Genomic DNA, 19,074 nt, shown 5'->3' on the forward strand with positions numbered 1-19,074 from the left:
AAACAAAATAAAAAAAAAAAGATTAAAAATGATTTACCTACATAGAAAGGGGGTAATAATTTCACCATTAAGGGACAGACATAAATGAAATCAATTAATATTTAAAAAAAAAACAATATATTTTCATTTTTTCATTTTGATTATTAATAATTAAAAATACAATTTACTTTTTTAAAGTACATAAAAATACCTTTTTTAAAAATAATTTCAAAAAAGTAATATCTATAGGCTTAATTAGAATGAAATTAAATAATATTTTAATTATTAAAAAGTCTAAAGATATCTCAAAACAATTAAATGACGTCGTAAAATTTTTATTTTTTAAATTTTTTTTTTTATTAAATGTAAATATTATATGAAGAGTTATCAATTTTAAATTATAAAAAAAAAAAAAAAAAAAACTTATATTTACATTTTTTATATAATCCAATATTATTGAAAATTTTAATAATAAAAATATATTTTTATAAAAACTATTAAAATAATGTATACATTAAGCCAACCATTCAATTATGAAAATGATTATAAATTCTCAATAAACACCGACCCAATTTCATTTTGGGATCAAGTAGCCACTAAATATGTTTATTGGTATGCATACAATAAAAAAAAACATAATTAGTTAAATAAATAATTAAATTTTTTATAAATATAATTTAAAAATAAAAAAGGGATAAAATGTATGATAAAGTTTATAGTGGTAATGAAATTTATCCAGATTGGTTTAAAGGTGGTGAATTAAATACATGTTATAATTTATTAGATAGACAAGTTCAGAATCCATTAAAAAAAGATCAAGTTGCATTAATTTATGAATGTCCATATTTAAAGAAAACTGTAAAATTAACTTATTATCAATTATATGAAAAAGTATGTGAATTTTCAAGAGTACTTTTGAATTTAAATGTTTCAAAAAATGATAATGTTTTAATTTATATGGCAAATACAGTTGAAGCACCAATTGCAATGTTATCATGTGCTCGTATTGGTGCAACTCATTGTGCTTTATTCGATGGTTATTCAGTTAAAAGTTTAATAGATAGAATTGAAACAATTACACCAAAATTAATAATTACAACAAATTTGGGAGTTGGACTTGATGAAATTGTTGATATTACTACAAATTTAAAAGAAGCAATTGAATTATCAACTTTTAAGCCTGACAATGTAATAACACTTTATAGAAATGATATTGTTTATAATAATAATAATTTCCAAACAATAATACCAAATTCATTAAATTGGGAAGAAGAAATTAAAAAAATTAAAATTAATAATCAATCACCATTTTATGATTATGTACCAGTAGAATCAAGTCATCCAATCTATTTAATTTATACAAGTGGTACAACTGGTAATTCTAAACCAGTTGTAAGAAGTAATGGTAGTAATTTGGTTGGACTTTTATATCATTGGAATTGTTTAAGTTCAAAGGTTAATAATGATGAAAATGTAGTTTTATTTTCTGCAACTAGTGTTGGATGGGTGTCATTCCATATGTTCTTTTATGCATCATTATCAAAAGGAAATACATTTGTAATGTTTGAAGGTGGTTTCTTAAAACAAAATAATGTTGAAGATGACATTTGGGCAACCATTGAAAAACATAATGTAAACATTTATTTAGCATTACCAATTGTAATGAGATATCTTAAGAAAATGGATCCCAATGCTGAAAGATTACATTCAAAATATGATATATCACGTTTAAAGCAAGTTTGGATTGGTGCTGAAGTTATTGAAAAATCAATTCAAGATTATATTGAAAATAAATTAAATGCTGAATCAATTGGTTTATATGGTCAAACTGAAAGTGGAATGATGTATATTTATGAATATTCAAGTATAAATAAAACATATGATACAGTAGGTATACCATCACCATTTATTAAACCATCAATATTATCTGAAGATGGTAAAGAGTTGGGTGTTAATGAAATTGGTGAATTCTCTCTCAAATTACCATTACCACCTGGATTTGCGACTACATTTTATAAAAATGATGAACAATATAAAAAATTATTTTCAAAATTTCCAGGTTATTATAATTCTGGTGATTTAGGTTATAAAGATGAAAATGGATATTATGGTATTGTTTCAAGAGCTGATGATCAAATTAAAATTAGTGGTAATAAAGTTCAACTAAATACAATTGAATCATCAATTTTGAAACATCCAAATGTTATTGAATGTTGTTCAATTGGTATTAATGATTATGATTGTTATAAAGCACCAATTGGTATATTGGTTTTAAAAAAACAAGATTCAATTTTAGATTTCAATCAATTAAAAAATGAAATTAATAATATTATTAATGATGATATTGAAAGTTATGCTGAACTAAAACAAATTATCATTGTAAATCAATTACCAAAAACTAAAAGTGGTAAAATTCAAAGACATATACTTTCTAATTATTTAAATAACAATAATTTTAAATTACCAGATAATATTGAAAATCTTCAATTATTTTATAACATAAAAGATTCTTTTATTAAAAACTCAAATAAAAATATTTAATCCAAAAAAAAATTTTAATCTATAATAAAAATAAATAAATATATATATTTTTATAATTCAATTATTTATTTTTTGTTCAATATAAAAGTAATTTTATAAGTAAGAGTTTTTTTTCACATAAAAATATTCCACACAGACACAGTGCGTGTTTTTTAATTTAACCCCTTTAATACATTTACTTATTTTTATTTGTATTGAAAATTTTTGTGGTTGGTTGTTTATAACCCGAAACTTTTTTAATATATTTTATTAAAAGACAAAAAAATAAACAAATAATTAAAATTCCACAATAAACAAGTATTTTTTTTTTTTCATCTTTGATAAAATATATCCATCTATAATTTCTTTTTATTTTAATTCATTATTTTCTTTAAAAGGATAAATAATGAAAAAGTTTTATTTTAAATTTCCACATTTTATGTTTTCCACTTTTTTTTTTTCACATAAAATTTATTTTTACTTTTAAATTTTATTTTTTTTAAAAAATAAAATATAATGATTTTTAAATTTTTTTTTTTTTATTAATTAATTACAAAAACTTGAAAAAACAACGAAAAAACAACGAAAAAAATAAAATGTTTAAATTAAGTGATCCTTTTGATTATGAAAATGATTACAATTTCTCTCAAATTAATCCAATTTAATTTTGGGACGAAGCTCACTGGTATGCACTTCACAAAAAAAAAAAAAAAAAAAAAAAAAAACAAATTTTAACATATAATAAATAAAAAAAAAAAAAAAAAGGGATAAAATGTATGATAAAGTTTATAGTGGTGATGAAATTTATCCAGATTGGTTTAAAGGTGGTGAATTAAATACATGTTATAATTTAATAGATATTCATATTAAAAATCCATTAAAAAGAGAATAAGATGTATTAATTTATGAATGTCCATTTTTAAAGAAAACAATTAAAAGAGTTTCAGACCAATTTTTTTCTTTTTTAAATTTGCTGATTAATTTTTATTAAGATTTTTTGACAAAAAAAAAAAAAAAAATCTTCGATAAAATAAAAAAAAAAAAAAAAAAGATTAATAAACTTTTTTTTTTTTTTTTTTTTTTTTTAATTTTATTTTATTAAAATAATTTTGGAAAAAAATGAAATTAAGTGATCCTTTTGATTATGAAAATGATCTAAAATATGCAGAATCCCAACCTGTTTCATTTTGGGATGACATTGCCAAAAAATATATACATTGGTAAGTTTAAAAATTTTGTAAAATAAATTATTAATAATTTAAAAAATATAATAAAATTCCAATTATACCAATAAATAATTTAAAAAAAAAGGGATAAAATGTATGATAAAGTTTATAGTGGTGATGAAATGTATCCAGATTGGTTTAAAGGTGGTGAATTAAATACATGTTATAATGTTTTAGATATTCAAGTTCAAAATCCATTAAAAAGAGATCAAGACGCATTAATTTATGAATGTCCATTTTTAAAGAAAACTGTTAAATTAACTTATTATCAATTATATGAAAAAGTATGTGAATTTTCAAGAGTACTTTTAAATTTAAATATTTCAAAAAATGATAATATTTTAATATTTATGGCAAATACAGTTGAAGCACCAATTGCAATGTTATCATGTGCTCGTATTGGTGCAACTCATTGTGTACTATTCGATGGCTATTCAACAAAAAGTTTAATAGATAGAATTGAAGCTGTAAGACCAAAAGTTATTATTACCTCAAATTATGGTATTTTAAATGAGGAAATTATTACATTTACACCAAATTTAATTGAAGCAATTGAAATATCAACTTTTAAACCAGATCATGTAATTACACATAATAGAGATTTAATTAGTTCCGATGCACAATTATCAATAATTGAAACTATACCTACTGTACCATCTTCTTTGGATTGGGACTTGGAAATCAACAAAATTAAAGAAAACAATCAAACACCATTCTATGAATATGTTACAGTAGAATCAAGTCATCCACTTTACATTATTTATACAAGTGGTACAACTGGTAATTCAAAAGGAGTTGTTAGAAGTAATGGTCCACATTTAGTTTGTTTTGGTTATCTTTGGCCATCAATTGTTCAAAAAAATACTACTTTCTTTTCTCATACTAGTATAGGATGGGTATCGTTTCATTCATTTTTGTATGCTTCATTATTACATGGATGTTCATTTGTGATGTTTGAAGGTGGAATTGTAAAACCAAAACATATGGAAGATGATATTTGGTCAATTGTTGAAAAGCATAAAGTTAGTGCATTTCTAACATTAGCAAAAACAATAAGATATTTAAATAAAGTTGATCCAGATGCAAAACAAATACATTCAAAATATGATATTTCAAGTTTAAAATCAATTTGGAATGGTGGTGAAGTTATTGAAGATTCAATTCCAGAATATATTGAAAACAAACTAAAATCAAGACCATCTATTGGATATGGTCAAACTGAAACTGGTTATTTGTATTTATTCGATTACATAAAATCAAAAAAAAATCCATACAACACAGTTGGTCCACCATCACCATTTGTCTACCCATCAATTTTATCAGAAGATGGTATTGAATTACCAGTGAATCAAATTGGTGAAATCGTATTCAAATTACCATTACCACCTGGATTCGCTTCAACATTTTATAAAAATGATGAACAATTTAAAAAAGTTTTAACAAAATTCCCAGGTTATTATAGTAGTGGTGATTTAGGTTATAAAGATGAAAATGGATATTATGCTATCGTTTCAAGAGCAGATGATCAAATTAAAATTGGTGGTAATAAAGTTCAATTAAACACAATTGAAACATCAATTTTAAAACATCCAAATGTTATTGAATGTTGTTCAATTGGTATTTACAATCCAGATTGTTATAATAAACCAATTGGTTTATTAACTTTAAAACAACAAGATTCAAATGTCGACTTAATTCAATTAAAAAATGAAATTAATAGTATCATCACACAAGATATTGATAAATTTGCTCAATTAACACATATAATAATTGTTGAACAATTACCAAAAACTAAAAGTGGTAAAATCCAAAGATTAATCATTTCTAAATTTTTAAATGATAATAATTTTAAATTACCTGATCATGTATTTGAAAGTCAACAAATATATACAGATATTAAAAATTTATATTTAAATAATTTATAATTCTTATTTATTTAGATTAAATTAATTAAAATTAAGTACAAATAAATAAATAAATAAATAAATTATAAAAATGACATTCTTTTTTTTTGTTTTGTTTTTTGTTTTTTATTGTATATATAATTCCTTTTATTTATGTTTTGTTTGTACTAGTTTGACTATTAATACTATTATTATTATTATTATTATTATCTTGTAATTGATGACATGAATAAATTTGTGGTGATGGATAAACGAATATCTTTTCATTTTTAGTTTTTGGATAAGAAATATTTGAATTATTTATACCGACTAAAGTTACTTTTGGAATTGGTAATGAGCCAGAGGAGATTGGAATTAAACCACAACTAAATTTAAGCTTTTCACCAACTGTATCACTATTAAATGAAAATGTATGTTTACTCTTACCAGATATCATCCAAATTTGTGAATCAGCAACTATATGATATTGTAATTGTTGTTGTTTTTGTTGTTTTTCATTACCGTTATCATTATTACTTTCTTTTTGTTGTTGTTGTTGTTGTTTTAAATTTGTAATTTCAATTTCAAAAAGAACTATTGTACCAACATAAGCCCTACTTTGAATTGATAGATCTATTTGATAAAGATAAGTTGGAAGCTCGATTTTAATTGGCCAACTAAATTCGTTTTGATCTCTCCATAATGATTTACATTCTCTAATTAATGGTCTATCTAAATCTTGTTGAGGCATTTTACTTGTATATTTTATCTTTAATTTCAAATCATTTTTACTATGGTTGTTGTTATTGTTGTTGTTGTTATTGTTTCCATTACTATTACTACTATCAGTTGCTGATGAAGGTGATGTTGATGATGATAAAGATTCATTTTCATACTTTTTAATTTCAAAAATTAATGAAACTAATTGGCCAGGGTATAAATTTAAATTTGGTGCTAATGAATGATTATGATCTTTTACTAAATAATATAAATTTGGTTGTTGTGAAGATTTTGAAGAGATTGATGAGATTGATGAACTTGAAGATGATAATGATAATTGCTGCTGTTGTTGTAATTGTTGTTGTAATTGTTGTTGTTCAGGTGATTGATATTCTGAATCACAACCTTCTAAAGAATAAGAATTAAATTGAATCATATTTGGAGAATTACATTGTATAATAGTTTTTAAGAATAATCTATTATTTACATTAATGACAGATTCATCGATTGTCAATGGATTAATGAATAAAATTGAAGAGACCAATGATGATGAAAATTTTTCTTTGGTTTGTTTTTGATGTTGTAATTCGATTCTAATTTGATGAGTGCAAGTATCGGTATTTACAGCCATCAATGGTAAATAGAATTCCAATGTTTGATTATAACCAATTTGAGATAATGGTAACTTATCATTAATTAAATTTATTGTTCTTGAGGAAGTTTCACAAGTTTTATCGTCACTCTGTATGATGATTACTGATGAAGTTGGTATTATAGTTGCACCAGTTGGTGAAGTGAATGTTAATACACCCGCTTCAATCGTATCGGAATGAGTATGTAATTTAATTCCAACATATTGAATACTATAAAATAATAATGGACTATTTGCAAATGATTCTAAAGTTATTTGTGATTCACTATCAATAACTTTAATTTCACCTGGTAATGTAGTTGTTGTTGTATTTGTACCACCACCACCACCACCAATAGCTGTATCAGCATTACGTAATGAATAACCAAATGAAAGGTTATCAATTTTTAACCAAATTGAATCTTTAACAAAGGTTGCTTTAGTTGTACCAACTGCTGTGAATTGGAAATTGTTTACACCTGGTTCAACAAGGAAATCATTCAATTGAAATACTAATTTATCACCGAAACCACTCTTTACAAAACTAACTGCACCATTATTAAATCTAATTGGTGATATTAAATTACTCTTTATTCTAACATTGATTTTAATTGTTTCAAAATATCTATAAACTGTTTCTTTAAATGTAACTTTACATTTAAATAATGGTATCATTGGTTGAACAACTTTTTTTTAAAAAAAAAAAAAAAAAAAAAAATTAATAATAGTTTTTTTATAACAAAATTATTATTAAATAAAACCTACTATTTAATTCAGGTTTTCGAGAAATTTGAATAATTTCAGATAAATAATGATCTTTTTCAAATCTATTTGTTAATAAACCAGGAGCTAATAAACCAACACAAGTTGTTACATAATCAACTAAATGACCCAACTGCTTTTGACAATAGGATAATCTAGTTTTAACGGCATATTCTATATAGGACCAATGTTCTCTAGAGTAAAGATTTGAAATTGATTTGAAAAGATTCTCTGCAATTTGAAATTCTTTTAATTTGAAATTTAAATTTGCAATTGCAAATGTTAATCTACTAATACTTCTCATTCTATTAGATTGAATATACAATTTCTCAATTTGACCTAACAATTCGAAATAAAGTTGAGTGAATTGTTTCGATGATTGAAGTGAGACTTGTAATGGCTGATAACTAAATGCTGTCATTGAATCAACTTCAATCTTTTTATTCTCTACACTCTTAAATATAACTTCTTCTACATTTTGAAAGAACATTTCACTATTATAATCATCAACTGGTAAATATCCAATAATTATTGCCAATTCTTCTAACTGGAAAAAAATAAAAATATATTAATATAAAATAATTAAAAAAAAAACCAATAATAATAATAATAACAATGAATTATGAATTAACTACTCTTTGAGCTGAACTAAATAATAAATCACCAACTAAAAAATCTAAACTTTCTCTATCTTGTTTTTCAGTTAATCTTTCAGAGAGATCACTTGTTAAATTTAAAGAAGGTGTACGAATATAATGTTGAGTATTTAAAGCACCTGATAATTGTGCAGATTGTAAATTGTTTAAAGATTGTGAACCTGATAAACCTGCTATAATCGTTGATCCACCTGCACTTAATGAAGCTATACCACTATTACTTGGCATTGGTGTATTTTTACCATTTGCTGCTGTAGTTGCTGATGTCGATGATGGTGTATTACTACTACTACTACCAAAAGGTCCAAATGCACCAAATAATTTTGAAATGGGTGTAGTTGAACTAATTGATTTCACAACTTTTTGTGCACTACCATTTATAGTTTGTTGCTGTTGTTGTTGTTGTAATTGTTGTTGAAGTTGTAATTGTTGTTGCTGTTGCTGTTGTTGTTGTTGAGCACCATTTACAATCTTATCGAATGAATCTTGACATGCTTTAATCAATTCCATACTTGTACTGAATATCCATGATTCTTTAAACATTGGTGCAAATGAATTTGGATATTGTTTAATTATCATTGACATTGATGTAATAAATGATATTGATTTCGTTGCTGCTTCAATTGGTTTTTGTAATAAAAATAATAACTATATATACACACACACGCACAATTAGTAAAAGAATATTAATAATATTATTTATTGATTTTGCTAATTATAACTTACTTTTGATTGTCTTGCAAATAAATAAACTTTAAAATCAAATAAACTAATTTTATTTTCATAAATTAACTTTCTATAATTTTTAAAGGAAGTATCTAAAATGTTACCATTACAATGAATACTATTTGGTTGTAAAACTTCATCAGTGATTTGATCAAATTGTGACCTATTATTTGGATCACCGAAAAGTACTTCCAATTCAAAATATTGCATTAATGCATCCTCATATAATTGAGCACGTTCATAGATTAATGCTAAACCTTCCTTTATGAAAAAAAAGTTTTGATAACTCCAACCTGGTGTTGTCCTCTTTGCATCCATTTTTCTAATTTCATCTTCATAGGTTGTTAAATATTGTTCTGCTGATGAAATTATACCCTCTTTCATTTTAATTAGAAAATCATCCCATAAATCATCTTGTTGTTTCGTACTTGTTGACAAACCTGTTCCACTACTACCACCACCATTATCATTATCTTTATCTTTATTATTGCCGCTGCTTGTATTATTTGTATCTAAAAATCTTAATTGACAACAACGATCTCGTTTAACATTGAAATCATTTTTAATTCTATCGAAAACAGTTCTTGTTAATTTTGAAGTTAATTCGCTAAATCTTTTTGGACCTAATGAAACATAAACTATTAACCACTCTTGTTGACGTTCAGTCATTTGAGTTACCCATTGTTTTATTTTAGCACGTACAACATTCTTATAGGTATCAGGATCATCACAATGTACCAAATACAAATAGAGGTATGGTTTCTTGTATAGATTTTGATTATCATAATGTGCCTTTACACGTTCATCATTATATTGTAATATTTCAATTGGCATCTTCTCCACTACTTTTGTATGTCCTGTTTTAGTTTTCCATGATATATTCTTTAACGGTAAATGATTTGGTAATTCTGCTTCAATATATTTCCAAATTGATGATTCATCTTGATCTAAAAAAAAAAAAAAAAAAAATTAAAAAATTAAAAATTAAATTAATACTGAAACTATATTGGGGTGGGTTGAGGGGTAATTATATGTATATATCCATAAATTTATATAAATATTATATTTTTTTTAATATAACATACATGAAATTGTAATATGTTCAATTATATCAATATTTGTATTATTTAATGAAGATGATGAAGAAGAATGTTGAAGTGAAAATTGTGTTGGAGTATTTAAAGTAGATGACGATGATAATGGTTGTGTTGATGGTTTTAAATTATTACTACTACTACTATTACTATTACTAATTGATGATGCTGATGATGATGATAGTGTTGGAGATGTTACATTGCCACCACCACCACCGCCTCCACTATCATTAACTGATGCTGTCGATGATGTTGATCCATTTAAATTCATAGAATTTGGTGATACATTAGACATTATAACCTTTTTATTTTATTTTTTATGTTTTTTTTTTATATAGTTTTTTTTTTTTTTTTTTTTTATAAAATTTTAAAAAATATACATTAGAAAATCTAGAAAAATAATTCTACAATAAATTTTTTTTTTTTTTTTTTCTTTTTTTTTTTTTTTTTTTTTTTTTCTTTTTTTTAAAAAATTAAGTTTACACACATATATAAAATTATTTAAATTTATTAGAGAAAATGAAAATTTAAATTCTTTTTTTTTGTTTTTTTGTGTCAATTAAAAAATAAAAAATAAATTAATATTCAAATTTTTAAAAAATTAAAAAAAAAAAAAAATTAAAAAATAAAAAAAAAAAGATTAAAAAAAAAAATTGATATTATTTTTTCATTGTTCAGTCCAAAATTGGTTTTGTTTATTTTTTTTATTTTTGGTTTTTTTTTAAAATTTTTTTTTTTTTTTTTTTTTGGTGTATATAAAACTTTATTTATATAATTTTATTTTTTGTTTTTTTTTTTTTTTTTTTTTTTTAGTTTTATTTTTAGTTTTTTTTTTTTTTTTTTTTTTTTATTTTTTATTTGTATGGGTTTTTGGAAGGAAAAAAATTAAAAAAATTTGAAAATGATATCTTTATTTAATAAATGATCGGGATGATATCTTCTGATTTTATTATATTAATAATATTATTATTATTTTGACTCTATCTGTGACTTGGATTTCTACTATTACTGCTACTATTATTATTCGTTGGAAAATTATTTTTATTTTGTTGTGATTGTGGTGGTCTATTTCCGCCTCCGCCCTGTTGAGGTAAAGTATTTCTATTTTGTGGATAATTATTGTTGCCACCATTAACAAAACTACCACCAGGTGGTTGAACTTGTGGTGGTTGGCCATAAGGTCCTTTATTAAATGGTTGTTGAGTCGAACTTGATGTTGATGATGATGATGGTGGTGGTGGTGGTGGTTGATTATAATCTGTTCTTTGTTTTTTAAAATTATTACTATTATTACTACCACTACCATTTTGATAAGGTGGTGGTTGATTATTATTATTATTATGATTGTTGTGATGATTTACATTTGCGCCTTGATATTGTGATTGTTGATGTTGATTTTGTGGTTGTTGTTGTTGTTGTTGTTGATTTTGTTGTTGATTTTGATTTTGATTCTGTTGTCTTAATCTTTTCTTTGTTCTATATTCATGACAAGATGGATATTGAGGTAAATCTTTTGGATTAACTGGCATTGGATCAGTCCAAAAATATTGATGATCTAATGCTTCAGATGCCGTAATTCTTTTTTTTGGATCCATACATAATAATTTATCTAGTAAATCAAATGCTTCTTTTGTAAAAAATGATGGATTTTCACTTTGTTTTTAAATTAATAAATAATTAAAAAAAAAATTTTAAAAAAAAGATAAATTAGTTAGTAATGATTAAAATAAAAAGAAATAATAAATTATTATTATTATTATTATTATTATTATTATTATTATTATTTGACAATTTACTGTTGATAAAAATCTTTTAAACTTAAACTATTATATTCTCTTTTTGGTTTTAAAGCATCCCAAAATGGTAAATCCATTGCTTCTGGCCAATTATTTGCATTTGGTGAACCACAAACTTGATAAATTTTATCTAATTGATCGATTGAATTCCTACCAGGAAAGAGGGTTTTCTTTGATAATAGTTCAGCCATAATGCAACCAACAGACCACATATCAATCTCTGGACCATAATGAAAGGTGCCCAATAAAAGTTCAGGTGGTCTATACCAAAGGGTGATGACACGATTGGTTAGAATTTGTTTTTTCTCACTCGAATTGAATGGTCTTGCAAGACCAAAATCTGCCAACTTCAAAATACCATTATTATCAAGTAACAAATTTGACCCTTTAATATCTCTATGTAAAACGTTATTACGATGACAATAATCTAAACCCTCCAACAACTGTTTTAAATAACATTTAATTTGACCTGGTGCAAAATATTTAAATGCTGGTGAATCCATTAACCCATTTAAATCATGATCCATATATTCAAATACCATATAAACACTACCCTTATGATTATTGGATGCACTTGCTTTAGAAGTTACAACCTCCTTTAAATTTACAACATTTGCATGATTTAATTCTTTTAAAATTTTAATTTCTCTAATTGCTGTAATTGGAAACTTAAAAAAAAAAATTATATTTAATAAATAATATAAAATTAATATTATAAATTATATATACACACACATATATATATATTTTTTATTTATTTACTTACTCCTTCAACTTCATTATCCATAATAACTTTTTTTAACGCAACAATATCACCATTTGATTTATTTTTTGCTTTATAAACTTGACCAAATGTACCTTCACCAATTTGTTCTATTTTTTCATGAGAATCAACACTTCTTGAACCCCAAACACTATCACTATTATTATATCGAATATTATCCATATTTGAAACTGAATTTATTATACCTGTTAACATTGCCGTCGTAATTACTGTTCCATGTATGGTCGGTGCTTTATTTATTGGATTTGGATTTGGGTTTGGATTTGGGTTTGGATTTGGATTTGGGTTTGGGTTTGAATTTATTGTTGAGGATGAAGATGTTGTTGATTCCTCTTTATGAGTTGACCCATTTTGTGGTAAATTATTATTATTATTATTATTACTACTACTATTACTATTATTATTAATATTATTATTAATATTATTATTATTATTAATATTATTATTAATATTATTATTATTATTATTAATAATATTATTACCACTACTATTATTATTAGTTGTAGATTCTCTGCTATTATTATTATTATTATTATTATTATTGTTACTATTATTACTATTATTATTATTATTATTATTATTTATATTAGGTTTTTCAATAATTTCTTCTTTTATTGTTGTAGATTCTTCTTTTATTGCTTCATGTTGTTGTTTTTCTAAAATTTCTTCTTTTTTTATATTTTCGGTTGTATTATTTTCTATGTTGTTGTTTGTTGTAGTGTCCATAATAATAATAATAATAAAAACTCTTTCTTCTTAATTTTCTACATACACCATACAAAAACTCATATAAAAAATAAAAAAAAAATTAAAAAAAAAAATAAAAAAATTAAAAAAAAAAAAATTAAAAAAATTAAAAAAAAAAAATAAGAAAAAATTAAAAAAAAAAAAATGAAAATAAAAAAAGTTCCAAAGTATTCAAATAAAATAAACTTTCAAAAAAAAATCCTTACTTAATTATCCCTTTTTTTTTTTTAAAAAAAAACATTTTATTTTTTTTTTATAATATATTTATATAAAAAAAAAGGACTTCCTAAAACTTTGTTTGATTTATTTTCTTTAGAATATATTCTTTTGTAAATTTGACCAATTTTTTATCAAGATTATAGAAATAATTGAAAGCAAGAAAAAAACTAAATAAATAAAAAAAATAAAAAAAAGAAATAAAAAATGAAAAATTAAATAAATAAATAAATTAATAAATAAAAATAAATAAATTTTAAAATAAAAATAAATAAAAAAATATAATAAAATAAATAAATAAAAAAAAAGAGAGAGAAGAGATAAAATGTGTTAAATAATATATTATTTTTTTATTTATTTTTTAAAAGTTAGTAATACAATTTTTTGACATAACAATTAATTGTTTTTTTTTTTTTATTGGCGAAGAGAAGAGAAAATGAGGGGACAGGGGGAAGGGGGTGTGGTTATTATTATAATTATTATTATTTACTATTTTTATTAAAAAAAAAAAAAAAACCTTAAAAGAAAAATAAAAAAAAAAAAATAAAGTTATTTATATGATTGATTGATTGATTGATTGATTGATTGATTGATTGATTGATTGATTGATTTTTTTTTTTTTTTTTTTTTATATGTAGGAGTTATGTATATATATATGTGAGTGTTATTTTTTTTTTTTTTTTTTAACTTGTACTTGATAAATTACAAAATAAAGTTGAAGGTAAATAATTTGTTACAAAAGAAAAGAAATTTTGCATACCACCCCAACTACTAGTATTGGTAGATTCTTTACCAGTGACCATCTCTTTATTCTTATCCAATTGGCTAGAGAGTTGTTTTTCCAATGTTTTAGAATGTTGTCTTTCCTCTTGTAATAATTTTTGTAAACGCTGTAATTCCAATGAACTATTCTTTTTAAATTCTTCCAATGCTTTCTCTGCCTCTGTAATTAACATTTGTGCTGATTCATTTTGTTCCTCCATTTCTGATGTATGTAATCTAATAATATCTGATTTCTTTAATCTTCTAATACTACCCACATTAAATTGATCCTGTATTAATTGACTTGATGTTAAACCATTACCACCTATATTATTAAAACTATTACTGCTAATTGTATTATAACCTAAATTACTATTACTATTGCTATTACTATTGCTATTTCCTGCTATATTTGTCGATGATGATGATGATGTGTTATTATTATTATTATTATTATTATTTAATGGAGAATTAACGGTATTGGATGTAGTGGTAGTAGTTGTAGTTGTTGTTGTAATAGGATTATTTAAACTAAATGGTGATAATAAAGCAGCAGCAGTACTTGTTGAAGGAGTTGATGAATAAATTGGTGCTGATGATGGAGCTGTTGTTGTTGTTGTAGATTTAATTGATGGTGATGAAGTTCTAATATAATTTGGTGAAAATAATGATTTAATAGATTGTTCCTTTGATGGTGTTGCATTTAATGAAATTGATAAATTACCACTACTAATTTGATTTGGTAATGGTGGAGTCATTGGTGACATCATTTGAATTGGTTGTGGTCCATCTGAAACTTTTGAAATTAATTGTGAAATTGGTGGTGACGATAATAATGTTGGTGAATCAAATGATTGATTATGTGATGGAGAATCAAAAGAACCCTCAGATGGTAATTGATAATCGAATCCACTTAATTGTTTCTTTAAAGAATCTAATTCTGATGAACCATCATCATTATCATTATTATCATTATCATTATTGTTATTATCATAATTTATTGAATTTTGTTGTGATAATGGTGGAGTAGTAGTACCCTGTTGTTGTTTATTTAATTCTTCAAATTCAGATTGTAAAGATTGTGGTGAATTTGTACCACTTGTGTAATAATATGGTTGTTGATATTGTTTTTCTTGTTTTTCTTGTAATTGTAATTGTTGTTGTTTTAAAAACATTGAGAAATTATTATTTGCATGAATGGTTGAATATTTATCGATTTCGAATTTATCTGATTTTTGTCTACTTAGGACTTGTTTTGCTCTATCAATTGTTGGTTTTATTCTTTTACTTGTGAAATTAATTGAACCACCAGCACCACTTGGTGAATTTGTGCCACTACCTCCGCCGCCGCCTTCTTGTAGGGTGTCATCACTGAATGTTACCATCATTGATAATTTATTATTAATATTTTGTTGTGTTTTTAATAAAAGTTTTAATTTTTTAAGTTCCAATTCTTTCAATACATTCGATTCCATTGCTTCACGTAATCTATCTTTTTCTTGATCGATACTTTCACGTAACAATTCTTCATTCAAAGTTAATTTTGATAATTGATTTTTTAAATTTTGATTTTGTACCATTAAATCTTTATTAGCGTCTCTCATACCATCGACGAATCTAGCCTCCTTTCTAAGCTTATCAATTTCTTGATCTTTTTTCTTTAATGTTGAGTCTTGAATTTGTCTAGATTTCTCCAACATTGATAACTCACTTTGATATGACTCAACTTCTTTCTCTAAAATTTTATATGAATCTTGAAGTTGATCAACAATTTGTGTATTCTTTGAATTCCATTGACTAATATTATTAGTTGATGTATTATTGATATTGGTATTACTATTACTATTAGTATTATTATTATTATTAATTTTAACATTTGGTGGACTTGTATTACCACTACCACGTGAATTTATATTAAATTGATTTTCTTTTTTTTCATTATTATATCGCTGTTGTTGTAGATTTTCCTCACCATCATCATTATAAGTTAACTTTGGTGACATTGGATGATTTAAACCACCAAAACTTGATAAAAATAAATTTGCATCAATACAATCATCTTTATCAGTTGGTAAATCATGTAAATGCATTAATAACTTTTGTTTTGGTATTTCTTTACCATAATTTAATTTTGTAATTAACTGATTAAATTGCTCAAATGTTACCATTGGTTTCGCTGTAAATAATCTATTAAATTTATTTGATGATCCACCACCACCACTTTTTGATGGACTATTATTTAAATGTGAAAATACCATATTACTACCACCACCACCGCTGTTTGGTGAATCATTATTATTTAGTGAATTATTACCACCAGAAATTAATGGTGATAAAAATTTTGGTGTGATATTATACTTTTTCAATAAGTCAATTGGTACCTTAAATTTTGGTAATTTTAATTTCTCAATTTGTTTCTCACGTAATTTTTTTGGATCTTCACCATCCATATAACTTGCCATAGATTCTAAAAATGATTGAAGATCAACAAATGTATTATCTTCTTCAATTTGTTTCTTTTCATTTAATATTAAATCTTCAAATGATGAATCATCTTCAAAATCACTACCACCTGTATTTTCTTGATCATCACCCTCTTGTTGTTCGTCTTCATTTTCGTCTTCGTCATCATCATTTTTTGGTTGTTCAGCTCTATGAACAATTCTTAAAAAATTTAATAATTTACCAATTAATGGATTGGTTTCACTTGATTCACCAGTTAATGATTCAATCTCTTGTCTTAATTGTGTTATTGATATAATTCCATTCTCTTCAGTATCAATAGTTTTAAAAACCTGTTCCATTTGATTTATAAAATCTCCACCTGGTGATGCTCCAATATTATTTGATGATGATCCAATTCCACCAAAACTACCACTTAAATTTTGATTCAATTGAATTTCATCCATTAATTCTTTTTCTTCATCATCTGATGATGAATTTGTTGAATACATTTTATTTTTTTTTTTTTTTTTTTTATAATCGTAGTTGCCTGATAAACTTTTTTTTTTTTATTTTAATAATTTAAAAAAAAAAAAAATATGGAATGAAATGAAAAAAAAAAAAAAAAAATGAAAAAAAATATATATATTTACAAAAGTGATTATTATCACTCTCTATAAGAAATTAATTGTTTATTATTATAAAGAAAGGAAAAAAAAAAAAAATGTTAATAATTAATTTTTATTGATATTTGAATTTATTATAAAGAAATGAATGATAAAGAAATTACTAATAATAATAATAATAATAATAATAAATTAAAAAAAAAAAAAAAAAAATTAAAAAAAAAAACAAAAAAACAAAAATAGAAATTTGAATAATAAAATAAATAATAATAATAATAATAATAATAATAATAAAAAACAACACAAAAAACGCAACACACAAACACACTCACAGAAAAAAAAAGTAGTAAGAGTGGGTGAATGTTTGATATGTATTCTCTCTATGTGAGAAAGAGTGGTGGTGGTGGTGGTATGTATGTGTGAATGTGTGTGACAATTATTTTTATTATTATAACTACTATCAATATACCTATCATATCACATATTAATTAAAAAAAACACATTATGATGAGATAAAATGAGTTTTGGTTTATTTTTTTTTTTTTTTTTTTTTAATATTATTTATTTTTTATTTTACTATGTGTGGTAATGTGACATAAATTGCAATTTTGAAAACAAAAAAATAAAAAAATAAAAAAAAAAAATCACATCAAGATATCTAAAAATGGCTAAAAATTTGAGATTGTGTGTTGGTTTTTTTATTTTATTTAACTTCCAAAAATGACTAAAAATTTGATTTGAAAATAGATTATTATTGATAATATTGTATTAATTTAACAACAATGGTGATTGTTTTTAAAATTTATTACTGACCTTTTTTTTTTTATTTTATATTTATGATAATATGTGTTTGGAAAGAAAAAAAATAAAAAAAAAAAAAAAAAAAAAAAAAAAAAAAAAGAAACAAAAAAAAAAAAAAAAAAATTACAACGAGGGGAAATTAAATAATAAAAAAAAAAAAAATGGACTTTGGAAAAAAAAAAAAAAAAAAAAATAAAAAAAAAAAAAAAAAATTAAAAAAAAATATAATTTAAATAATTTTAATACAATACCAGCGGGTCGATTAGATTTTATGTTTTGACCAGCAGTACAATAGTGAAATAATTATAATTTTTATATAAAAACAATTTTTTTTTTTTTTAAATTTTATCAACAAAAAAATAAAATAAAAATTAAAATTAAATAAAATAAAAAATTACAACCGTTTTTTTTTTTTTTTTTAAATTTTTTAAAAAATTTCCAAAAAATTCTTTTTTTTTTTTTTTTATTTTTAATTTTTTTTTTTTTTTTTTTTTTTTTTTTTTTTTAATGATTGAACATCTGTAAAACACATAAAAAAACAAAAAAAGTTTAGATATTTTCAATTAATTAATTAAAAAAAGAAATTTTGTAATATTCAATCTTTTTAAAAATAATTTTAATTTAATTTATACAAATTATCGACATTTTTTTTTTTTTTTTTTTTTTTTTCTGAATAAAATAAAATATCAAATATAAAGGAAAA

The 19,074-nt window shown here is 23.0% G+C and overlaps 4 protein-coding genes and 1 pseudogene across 4 annotated transcripts; 2 read left to right on the forward strand and 3 right to left on the reverse strand.

Moving 5' to 3' along the window:
* Nucleotides 1-3,071: 3,071 nt before the first annotated feature.
* DDB_G0273715 lies at nt 3,072-3,482 on the forward strand (annotated as a pseudogene; the record flags this gene model as incomplete).
* A 136-nt stretch (nt 3,483-3,618) lies between these two features.
* Nucleotides 3,619-5,650, forward strand: aslD-2 (hypothetical protein; the record flags this gene model as incomplete). The annotated part of the gene is made up of 2 exons (XM_639383.1): nt 3,619-3,719; nt 3,811-5,650. 2 exons carry the CDS (start codon nt 3,619-3,621, stop codon nt 5,648-5,650), a joined length of 1,941 nt encoding a protein of 646 aa, XP_644475.1.
* Nucleotides 5,651-5,780: 130 nt separating this feature from the next.
* Nucleotides 5,781-10,492, reverse strand: trappc10-2 (trafficking protein particle complex subunit 10; the record flags this gene model as incomplete). The annotated part of the gene is made up of 5 exons (XM_639384.1): nt 5,781-7,645; nt 7,725-8,268; nt 8,357-9,025; nt 9,104-10,050; nt 10,189-10,492. 5 exons carry the CDS (start codon nt 10,490-10,492, stop codon nt 5,781-5,783), a joined length of 4,329 nt encoding a protein of 1,442 aa, XP_644476.1.
* Nucleotides 10,493-11,177: 685 nt separating this feature from the next.
* On the reverse strand, nt 11,178-13,503 carry cdk9-2 (CDK family protein kinase; the record flags this gene model as incomplete). Its single annotated transcript, XM_639385.1, has 3 exons — nt 11,178-11,850; nt 11,994-12,661; nt 12,760-13,503. 3 exons carry the CDS (start codon nt 13,501-13,503, stop codon nt 11,178-11,180), a joined length of 2,085 nt encoding a protein of 694 aa, XP_644477.1.
* Nucleotides 13,504-14,423: 920 nt separating this feature from the next.
* Nucleotides 14,424-17,456, reverse strand: DDB_G0273723 (calcium-binding EF-hand domain-containing protein; the record flags this gene model as incomplete). Its single annotated transcript, XM_639386.1, has 1 exon — nt 14,424-17,456. The coding sequence occupies one exon, from the start codon at nt 17,454-17,456 to the stop codon at nt 14,424-14,426; it is 3,033 nt and encodes a 1,010-aa protein (XP_644478.1).
* Between the last annotated feature and the right edge of the window lie 1,618 nt (nt 17,457-19,074).

Source organism: Dictyostelium discoideum (assembly GCF_000004695.1).
Source record: "Dictyostelium discoideum AX4 chromosome 2 chromosome, whole genome shotgun sequence".
Taxonomy (NCBI): Eukaryota; Evosea; class Eumycetozoa; order Dictyosteliales; family Dictyosteliaceae; genus Dictyostelium; species Dictyostelium discoideum.